At 57.0% G+C, this 10,889-nt stretch overlaps 3 protein-coding genes across 3 annotated transcripts; all 3 read right to left on the bottom strand.

The window, feature by feature from the left end:
* Positions 1-269: 269 nt before the first annotated feature.
* CGCS363_v008774 (uncharacterized protein) lies at positions 270-1,604 on the bottom strand (the record flags this gene model as incomplete). The annotated part of the gene is made up of 1 exon (XM_036640623.1): positions 270-1,604. The coding sequence occupies one exon, from the start codon at positions 1,602-1,604 to the stop codon at positions 270-272; it is 1,335 nt and encodes a 444-aa protein (XP_036494952.1).
* Positions 1,605-4,990: 3,386 nt separating this feature from the next.
* On the bottom strand, positions 4,991-7,094 carry PUT4-3-1 (Proline-specific permease; the record flags this gene model as incomplete). The annotated part of the gene is made up of 5 exons (XM_036640622.1): positions 4,991-5,107; positions 5,161-5,501; positions 5,570-5,991; positions 6,221-6,675; positions 6,747-7,094. 5 exons carry the CDS (start codon positions 7,092-7,094, stop codon positions 4,991-4,993), a joined length of 1,683 nt encoding a protein of 560 aa, XP_036494368.1.
* Positions 7,095-8,194: 1,100 nt separating this feature from the next.
* Positions 8,195-9,893, bottom strand: stcB-4 (putative sterigmatocystin biosynthesis P450 monooxygenase STCB; the record flags this gene model as incomplete). Its single annotated transcript, XM_036640621.1, has 4 exons — positions 8,195-8,453; positions 8,517-9,130; positions 9,192-9,725; positions 9,798-9,893. 4 exons carry the CDS (start codon positions 9,891-9,893, stop codon positions 8,195-8,197), a joined length of 1,503 nt encoding a protein of 500 aa, XP_036494950.1.
* Positions 9,894-10,889: the final 996 nt, after the last annotated feature.

Genomic DNA, 10,889 nt, shown 5'->3' with positions numbered 1-10,889 from the left:
CAGACAAACGATGTCAAAGAGTTCGTGTCATCATTGCTCGTGCTTGTGTGGATGATCTACAGGCTGTCATACGCTAAAACGTTGCCCAAAAATGCAGTACCGACCCCCAGGCCTCCCCTGAGGCATCCCGTCCAGTGGGCACCTGCCCCCTTACTAATCAGACAGTAGCGACTGAACGCGCCTTCGCTTTCAATATCAAACACCAACTCCAAAACCAATATCAACATCCAGACCAGCCGAATGACTCTTGCAATCCCAAGGCATCACCGTCAGTCAAGAAGGAACCGACGCAAATCCTCCTCTCCAAACTCCCATTCCCCTGTTTGCGGGTTCTTTTCCATGGCTCGCGCGATCAACCTGCCATGCTCGTCTATACATCCCGACCGATGCTGGAGCCGCCACCACTGCTCTTCGCTGGAGCCTTCCTGGGCGTTGGAAACCTCAAGCATGCGATTGCGGAATGTCATAGCATAGAATATTCGGCTATCCCACAGACCGTCCCGCCTGGGATTCTCGTGGAGGAGGCGTATTGCCTCTGACCGTACCTCGGGATCTCGACAGCGCGTACCGGCCATGAAGATGGGCCACGTCGGGCCGGTGTCCATCGTAAACATTTCGCCGTCGCCCCACGATCGCTTCTGGTACTCGAAAAGCTGATGCCCTAGTTCGACCACTTCTTGGTACTTGGGCGTCAGCTTGGCGATGCTTTCGTAGCTACAGCTAAGTGGTGCGTGGACGCAGCCATACATCGTCAGGTAGTGAGCCCGAAGGTGAGCTGCCTGAGCATACGATTTTTCGTCTTCGGATTTTGACTTTTGTGCAGCTTTCCAGTGTGGCTCAAAGCCTTGGTGCCATCGTTCGAGGACATCTTTGAAATCCTGCCACTGCTCGGGAGTCGCCGTCTTGATGCCTGCTCTCGCCTGTTCGATCTTGTCCATATGTTTTTGGATACGTTCGTTGCACTCTGAGAGCACGTCGTCATCCAAGCCCAGATGGGTCACACGAAAGACGATGCTGGACGAATGGGTTACGTAGTGTTGGACCACGTCCCACCAGCGTCGAGCTTGTTGGAGACTCACGAAGCTTGATGGCATGTTGTGGACGACGCACTTTTCGGCGGATCCTCCTCGGCAACACCACAGCTGCTCGGGCGAAGGGTCGCCATCAGCATCGCTCGGCTTACCGGCAATCTGCTGATCACGCCGCCGGAGAACGCCGCATGACCAAGATTGCTGGATCAGCCGCTGGAAAACGTGGAGTATATCTCTTTCGACGAAATCGGCACCGATGATGTTCTGCGTGTGGTCATGGTCGTGATAGTCGCGAATGTGCAGGAGCTCGTCCATCATGCGTTGGCCGTTGTTGATGTGGGCGAAGGCTGCCTTTCGATCGCCATGCAATACCTCAAAGCAGACGAACAGCAGGCAGCAGACGATTGCCCCACGAAGGCTACCGGTGTCCAATTTCGACCCTCGGACTTCGTGGATAGCCCTGCCATAATATGAAAGGGCGAGATGATAGTGCGGGCCATTTGCAGCCATGAGTGCTGGGCTTGTCGGTTTCAGGCTGTGCCGGAGCGCCTTGGAGATGCCGCCAATGGCCATGATGGCGTACCTGACGGACGCATGCTCACGGCTTAACTGAGGAATCGTTTCGTTCCAAAGTTCTTCGTCAAAGAAGCCGCCGCCCAATTGAGCCCGATATCCCAGCCAGTGGTCAAAGTACTGTCGTTCGGTTTCGTCTTTGAAAATATTCACGGTCGGCTCGAGCAATAAACTGACATTGCCTGGTTGGTGGCAAGATCCGACATCCTCCGCTACGCGTTTTTTCCTGGCCAGGGCCTGCCTAGTCGCCAATCTGACGCCTTTCTCGGCATCCGGAGTCGGTGTTGAGGTCGCTGATCCGCACGGAGGGGGCTCGTAGCCTTCGCAGAAGCCTTGCCATTTGACACACCGCTCGCAAGCAGGCTTTACTTCGTCACACTTCACATGTCTTCGCCTGGTAAAAATGAGGAACTGGTCGCTTTGGCACAATAAGGTTTGACTCACTTGCCTAATAATCGATTAGTTGACGCTCATCATGTGGCACAGGACGCAGGAACGCCTTACAAGTGATACACCCAGTCTTCACTTTGTTCGTACTGGCTCGAGTAGCCCTAGGCCGCCTCTGGAGAGCGAATGTGAGGATTTGTGGCCCATTTTTCGCACTCCTGCTTCACTTAGCCGTCCGATCGCCACCAATTATATTGCTTGCCGCTATGCATGCGTGCAAGGTGTGGGTGCTTACTTGGGGGCTGTTGTGTGTTGCACTGGCTCGGACCAGACCACCTCAGGCGCTCGCGACATGAAGAAGTTGATCTGGCTCCCGCCGCGATTGTTTACAACAGATGGCATTTCAAACGTAACAAAAAGCGGAGTAGATACTTTAGAAGATTTCTGAATCGACCAGGAATTCTCTGTTAAGAGCGAAGAGTCGCTTTATAAGAAGAACGGCCTTACAGTGAAGAAGATTCCAAAGGTAGTTGGGGGCCAAATTTGGCCCCCATCGATCCTATGAAGCTCATGGCAGTACCCCTTCGTCACTCTTTCGATCGGCGTCTACCACACGGAGGAAGTGCCCCAAAGAGGTATGGGTCCGTTAGGCCTCCCGAAAGAACATCACCTCGATTGGCTCCCTGAACGCGTTACTTCTCACACCAGGGACCAAGGGGGCCGCAGCCAGGAGGTTGGCACACGGAACTGACCCCGGGTCCAGTTGAGGCCACAGCGTCCAGCCTTACCAGTCTGCCCTCGTCTTTGTGGTTGGGGTCCAAAACTGACTGTTACTATTAAGAAGGCCTCCCGGCAGCTTTATTGCCATTCCAGAGTCCTTGGGAAAACCATGCGTATGTCAGCAACCGGTATCGTATCTACGCAATAGCGTGCACAACAGCGGCAGTGACAGCACAACACTCAGTCACAACCACGAACACGAACGTGACGGTAGAAGTCTCCAAATCTTTGAGTTCACGGCGGACCATTTTCCAATCTCAGTACCGGGCATGGCTACCACGTTCCAGCAGAAGACGCAGCAGTTCCACTTCGGAGGAACGCCAGAACAAAAGATCTTCCTCTGGCTCGGCTGAGGGATCCCGATGGCAGGGTGCCCTCATCAGGACTGGCAACAGCCAGACATTGGTCCATGTCCATCAACCCGCCTCGGACCCTGCCTCGGACTTTTGACGCCATAACGGAATCCTGGGATGGTTTATCTTGTCGCCTAGAGCTTCTTTGCTGGCAGTGCTCGGTTCCTTGCTGCCTCGCTGGAGAAGCATGGGTGAAAATGGACAAACGTCAGTGGAGATGTTCCTCTGAACCTTTCAGGTATCGTTGAGTTCCTTAGCGCAGCGGGATATGGCAGCGGTCACATCGATAGGCCGATAATACGACGAGACTGGTGCGTCTGGACACGGCCTCAACAAACTGACTGTCAGTTCCAAGCCACCTTATTTCAGGTACACCACACGGGCCCAGAGAAGCATACAACGGTTCCCAAAGTCTTTTGCGACGACAGGTGGCAGTGTTTTGCTTCGATCCTTCCCAAACAATTGTTGAGCCCAACCTCACAAAAGAGGCAAAGTATTACAGCACCAGCTTCATGCCCTTAATATGATCTCACGGTATCTCTTTGGTCCCCATATCGAAGCAAGAAGCGCACTATCGCGAAAACCTCGCTTAACCGAGGAACGATCCCGCGAAATATGACATCCAAGACCCAGCTTCACCTGATGCCCCGCGTTTGAGTCTCAACCGGCTTGGCTTCAGCCTGGCCCCAATGCAGTTTAAACTCCTTCAGGGCCGTACCGCTTCAGCACCAATGGCATGTCAGACGTCGCCAACCAACGGCGTTTTAGCCCGACAGGCGAATCAGGGTCTCGCAACCGTTTACTTGGGCCGCTGTACGGACCGGCCGAGATCTTTGCAGCACTCGCTAAACCTCATTGAGCAGATTAGACCCTGGACCACGCTGTGCTTACGCCAAGCATTCACGCAACGAACCGAGTGGCATCGCGCTTCTGCATTTCACACATTGCCTACCTGTCGTCACGTTGTCTGCCAGCGCAGAGGGTCCTTATAGTGGAAAAAGGCCACTCATTGCTCGTTCACTGCCCTCTGGTTGCTCTTGGATGCCTACTCCACCGCTCTTCCATCGAGTCAGTCGCTGTTACTGTTCCATCACACACGTCTACCGCCATTAATCACAGTGACGAAGGGACTTTGGGCCGCTAGTTCGAGACTTTTGTTGGCCCGCAACTTTTTTATTCTTCTGCCTAATCCGATGGCTCTCGCTTGAATGGCAGACTACCCTTCAATATCGCGGAGATCCCGGCATTAGCTGCTGACGCAGGATTTACGGAACCAGGCTGGTGGCCTGATGGGTTGCCGCGGCCATAGTACCCGAGGAGACTAGAATGCAGCAGGGGAACTTTCACTCCTTCTGTCAAGCTCGCGGACGTTATCCACCCGCAAAGGAGATAAACGGGGATGGAACAGGGGATCGCAGCCGGGAAGCGAAGCCTCCCGCTATGGAGACTTTCAAAGTGCGAGCCTGTAGTAGTGGGCCGCTCGCCAAAGGATGTCTTCGCCTGGATGCAAGCGAGCTCACGAGTTGAGAGTACGACCCAGACCGTGTTCGATTTCTCAAGCGTTTCTTGTGTGACGTATTTCGTCAATGCCACAGGGCTGGACTTGCATGGCAGCCTCTCGATTAGACTTGACACCGCACATGAAGCCATGTCGGTGGCCCGGATCACGAGATTGGACACCGTCTATCTCCGCGGACGACCCAAGAATATGTCGTCATTCATTGTGCTTGGCCCAAGGCAGCAGTCTCGCTTCTGCAGAAGGATTCAAAATTGTCTTCTTTCAATTATTATGATATTACACATTCATCATGGCGTGTTGAACGCCTTTGGGGGAGTAGTCTTCTATCTAGCCCCGGCGCACCAAGGTCATGAGAACCACTGGCTGACGCGCTCGCGGAAGTTTTTTGGCTTCGACTTTTCAGGGACGTACTCTGACTCGTGAAGACGACCTGACCACAGGTCGATCTCGTGGGCACGAACAAACTGCTCATGTTAGCAACTTGACCATCTATGTCTTGACAAGGAAGCAGACAAACCTTGGTGCGGTGGTAAAGCTTCCAGCCGATGATGGGCACAATGAAGATGGGGATTCCAATGTAGGAAGAGACGAAGTCCGCAGTGGACCAGTTGCCCTTGAGGAAGACGGAGAAGCCGGCGACGAAGGTGATGACGGTGGAACCGACGAAGCCGAACCAGGCGGCGTAGGGCTGGAAGGGCGCCTTCCATGGCAGGGTGTCGCGGCTGACGCCCTGGACCTTCATGGCACGGTGGAAGCGGATGTAGCAGAAGCAGAGGGTCGCCCAGGCGATGAGGCCGGCGATTGTGCTCAGACTGAGGAGCCAGTTGAAGGCGTCAGCGGCACCTCCCGATCCAAGACCTGCGGGGCTCGGTTAGTTTCTGTGTTGAGACGAAAATCAGGGGGTTTGTCCCCCAATATCAACTTACTCAGATAAGCCAAAGGACCAAACAGCCAGGCGGTGATGACGGCCACGTAGGGCACACCCTGCTTGTTCGTGACGCCAAAGATTTGAGGGAGTTGTCTGTCGGTGGTCATGGCGACGATCATGCGGGAGCCGACCCAGCAGTAGGAGTTGCCGGCGGACCAGGCGGAGACGAGGATACAGGCGTTCACGATGGAGGGCAGGATGTTGATGCCGGCCTGGCGGATGGCGATGACCCACGGCGAGCTGTTGGCGTTGCCGGAGCCGGAGACGAGGCCGGGCTCGCGGGGGTCGACGATGAGGCCGATGAGCAGGGCGCCGAAGATGTAGAAGAAGCCGATGCGCATGGTGACGCGGCGCGCGGCATTAGGGATCGCCTTGTGGGGGTTCACGGACTCGGCGGCAGTAACCACCACGGTCTCAATTCTACGACTTCTTGTCAGCACTCATTTCTTTCATTTCTGATGACGAAAAGTGAAGCAAAAGTGTGGTGTTGATGATGGTGATCTTAAAGCATCGTCCATGGTGTTTTGCAATAACACAGCGGCCAGCTGTCAGCCATTCACCAACAGCTTGCGCACGAACCGGAACCGGTCGGGGCGCACCGTGCTTCTTGTCTCTCTGCGGACGGAAATTCAACACTGCTTCAACTTACCCAATGAACGAGAACGAGGCGTTGATGAACGCCGCGACGAAGCCGAGGAAGTGACCTGTCGAGCCGCTGATGCCGTTGTAGTCGACCCAGGCGCCGGGGTTGTGCCAGTAGCGGAAGCCGATGGCCTCGTGGTTGGGCCCGCCGCCGGCGGTGATGATGATGGAGGTGAAGACGAGGCCGATGAAGCAGAGGACCTTGATAGTGCCTCCGGCGACCTCTGTCTCGCCGTACCAGCGGACGCTGAGCAGGTTGCAGGCGAGGATGAGGACGAGGGAGACGGTGATGACGACGGCGGGGGTGATGTCGGTCCAGTAGCCGACGAGGATGGCGGCGGCGGAGGCCTCGGAGGCGATGGCGATGGTGTAGCAGTAGCCGTAGGAGATGGCGAGGGAGAAGCCGACGGAGGGGTCGATGAAGCGGGTGGCCCAGTGGGGGAAGGAGCCGGCGGTTGGGATCTGTAAGTGGTCGTGGTTAGAAGACATGATGAACAAAACCGGAAGAAGCTCTGTTGTGAATGACAACATACCAAAGTCGCCAACTCTCCAATACTCTGCATCACGCACCAAAGAACCGCGCCGACGACGATGTAGGCGAGCAGCAGGCCGGCGGGGCCGGCGTTGGCGTAGGCGGAGCCGGTGCCGATGAACAGGCCGGTGCCAATGCCGGAGCAGAATCCGATCATGGTGACCTGGTAGTCGCGCAGGCGGCGCTGGGTGCGACCGTGGCCGCCGACGTTGAGCTGGGGCTCGAGGATGGCGGCCTTGTCATCATGGTGGTCGTCGGCGCCCCCGAATTTCTCGACGTCGCGGACGGCGTCGTCTTCGGCGGCGGGCCCGATGGACTGGGCGCGCCTGTCGGACTCGTACGCGGTCATGGCTGGAAGACGAGAAGGGTTACTTCTTCAAACTGTCAAGTCTCCAGGGTGGAATGCGACGTGCGAGGGAACGACAAGACGAGATAGCCAAGGGGCTAGGATCGGAATCTAGTCAAATACTACATTTGGTCTACGAAAATTTCAGGTTCCCCCATGGCGAAACCGGAGGCTACGCGATGGCATCATCGTCCTGGTCGCGGGGCGTTCCTGGCACCGGTGGGGTCGCGGGGGGGCGAGAAGTGACTTTGAGTGCATTTGAAGGTTTTGACGTCTCGAGATAGCCCCTTTTCTCACCGAAGCTGGCCGCGCTGCGCTCTCGGTCTGCGTTCGGTCTGGCAGCCCTACGTGGTCTTGGCGGAGTTTGAGAGCCATCTGGCAGCCCATACGGCTTCAACAGCTCCATTCACAAACGCATCGTATGCGCTGGCAGAACATCTGGGATTGCTTCTCCCACTTCTCCGGTCTCGCAGCCAGCTGAGATTGATGGACCGGTCTGAATTACAGGTACGTAAAAATTCTTTCCAAGTGGCCGCGGCGGTGGGTCCGGGGATGAGCACTTTGGGCAGACGAATTGGATGTTAGTTAGTGCCTTTGACTGTGACCGCGGTGCTTTGTAGGGGCGCGGTCCAGAGGCTCCAAAAGCCGTTCGCGCCTGTGGTTCATACCCCCACTTCTGGGATCAGCGGAGGCGACGCATGAGTCGTTCATCTGAAAATCTTTTGAGAATTCCGTGAGCTCATCACGCTACCTTTTTTTTTTTTTTTTCTTCTATACTACCGAGTAAAGCTATGGTGGGTTCTGCGGTTCATTGCCCCCCCCACGTGCGTTTACCAAGGACCTGGCCACGATGGCAAGACGTGCGAGTGAGGAGTCATCTCATCACCCAGTAACACTCAACTCGCCGCGGGACATCGGTTCTTTCGGGATCGTGATTTGCGTCACTTCTATCGCCGTTTGTGGAGAGTCTATGGATCTTTTTAGACAGCAGCTGCAAAGCCCGATGTCACTGACTCCTTGCACACATCTCTCGGCCCGCCCTTTGCCCCATGCACGGCCCCGAAGACTCCGGATCCGGATCCGGGCTCGGCCGTCATCGACTCTCACGGCATTGTCACCTCACACTTGTGCCCGCGCGGGTTGATCATGAAAAAGTTCTCCATCTCCATGGTCTCGTCGTTGGTGCCCGGCGCGAGTCTCAGCCCCTTGCACCTCCTGAAGAGGACCGTCGTGGCCAGGCGCATCTCCATCCTCGCCAGCTCAATGCCCAAGCAAATTCGGGACCCCGCCCCGAAAGGTGAGAAGAGAAGCTTCTGCTGCGGGGTAAGCTTGCTGTGGTCCAAGAACCTCGTCTCATCGAAGCTGTGTTGTCCATCATCGTTAGCATGCACCCACACCAAGTGGTGAGGGACTCGTGATACTCACCGGTACGGGTCAGGCCAGACCTCCGGATCCCGATGCAGCGTGTACGCCTGCGTCTCGACCGTAAAGTCGTTAGGAATGTAGTAGCCCCCGATGGTGATCCCTTTAGGCGGCACCACTCTCTGCAGCTGCCCGGGCGCCGCCCCGTACAGCCTCAGCGTCTCGTCGATGACCGCGTTCAGCAGCGGCAGCTTCTCGAGCACCGCGTCGTCGAACCCGGCGCCCACGGCGTCCACCTCCTCCTCGAGCCGCGCGCGCAGCTCCGGGCGCTTGAGGACGGCCCACACGAGGTACGTGAGCGTGACCGAGGTGGTGTCGGAACCGCCGATGATCATGCTCTTGGCCTCGGACTCGACGACCTCCTCCGTCAGCCACTGCTTCTCGCCGGCCTCGCTCGCCTCGATCATGCGCCCGAAGAGGTTCGGCCGGTCGCCGCTGTGCTTGCGGACGTTGGCGACCGCCTTTTTGCCGTAGACCTTGAGCACGTGCTGCGCGTCCGGCGGGCCCTGCCGGGGCTTGAAGGGGACGAGGCGTTGGAGGAAGTGCAGGAGGGGCAGCTCGTAGCGCATCGTGTTTTGGATGGAGATTAGCTCGAGGGCTTTCACGTAGTCGTTTTTCTTTCGGATCGATGTTAGCAGAACTGGAGGATGAGAGGGGGAATTTTAGGACGGTGCCTACCTCTCCTATTTCCAACATATTGAACGACTCTCCAAACGCCAGGTGAGCGATCGTGTCCGTCGTCATCATGGTCCACCACTTCAACACGTCCGAACGCCCGCCGCCCGCCGCTTCCGTCTGTATCCTGTCGACCGCGCGCTCGACCTTTTCCCGCACGACGACCTCCCAGTCCGCGCGGAGGGACTGCTTCGTGAACACCCGCGCGAGGAGCCGGCGGCGCTGGGCGTGCTGGCGCGGGTCGGACATGGCGAAGATGCTGGACTCGCCGCCGTCGGGGCGGGTGGACTCCTCGTACCAGGCGGACTTGAGGAAGCCGCTGCCGATGCGATGGATGGCGGCGAAGCCCTCGGGGGAGGCGACGGCGACCTCGGACGGGGAGATGCGCACGATGGGGCCGTAGCGGGCGTGCAGGGCGTGGATGTGGTACATGCGGCGGCCGGTCAGGATGTGGTATTTGAGCGGGTAGTGCGTGATGAGGGTGTAGCGCGGGCCGGGGATGTGGCGGATCGGCGAGTGGAAGAAGGTGTAGATTAGCTTTTAGACGACATCGTTAGAAGGATTTCTGGTGCCGAAGCTTTTGGATAGGGGTTTGGCGGGAGGACTTACGTAGACTGTCGTCAGGGCGATGTGGATCAAGGCGAGGACGGCGAAGAAGGCGAGGAGGGTCGTGAGGAAGCTTGCCACGGGGTTGGTGAAGTACATCTTGGGCGTGTCGTCGATGCTTGACGGGGGCTTATTGGTGTTGGCGGCTGAGCAGGTAGGGAGCAGACGGACTGCTGGAGACGTCGAAAGGGGAGGTCTAATGTGATGCTGTGAGAAATACTCTGCGATGGAAATCCAAAGAAACACCCGCTGCTCGATGGTTCACCACCGCCGAGCTCCCCGGCTGAAGTGGGACGCGAGCGTTTGATAAACTGCTGGTTTGCCGGACTGTCGATATCCCGGCGGCAGTGCGGGAGGGCGGCTCACGGCGAACGTGCCTTCGTTCCGTCTGATCAGTTTGGGTTTTGATATCACACCTGGACAAGACGCCGGCCGTCAGGGATGTTGGAAAGGTAGATAACGAGATGGTGAAAGATGTTTCCCTCGTGCTGTGAGACCGGGGTAGATGTTTCGTTGATTGCTAGACACCCAGCTGGACAGGGGGGAAAGGGCCGGGAAGAAGGGCAGGAAGGGCGGGTTTTGCATACGCCTTTCCAAGATGAATGGGGACGAATGAAACGATGTCGTGCGAAACTCAATGGCTACACCCGCATTAGCAAACAGCAAAGCACGTTTACTTGATTGGATGATGCCCCCGCATGCATTGGAAGCGTGGGGTGCTTGGAAGATGGGACGAAAAAGGTTGCGAGAGCTCTGCCTCTCTTTCTTTGGCTTGTGAAGAGGACTTGGTTGGGTGAGGCGGCAACAAGGGAGCTCTGGCCACCTTGGGGTGAGGCGGGCATCATGCCGGACGGACGTTTGCGGGGGGGTGTGCTTCCGGAACGCGGATGTTGTCCTTCTCAGGAGGTGATGTCTTTGAATGAGTCAGCATTGTCTCGCAAGGAGGACCAAGACTGTTTGGGCATGGTTTGCTATTTCTCGTGGCGTTCTGTTCCGGCGCGAAGGCGGGAGTTGCCGTCATGAAGAGCTCGACAGGTGTCCTGATTATCAGACGATTTGGACGGCGGACTGATTACTGATTTGTTCCGCGGGATG

This window comes from Colletotrichum siamense (genome assembly GCF_013390195.1).
Source record: "Colletotrichum siamense strain Cg363 chromosome Unknown KSG_Cg363_contig05, whole genome shotgun sequence".
Lineage (NCBI taxonomy): Eukaryota > Fungi > Ascomycota > Sordariomycetes > Glomerellales > Glomerellaceae > Colletotrichum > Colletotrichum siamense.
The sequence above is the reverse complement of the archived record's forward strand: the minus strand, read 5'-3'. Positions and strand labels throughout refer to the sequence as shown.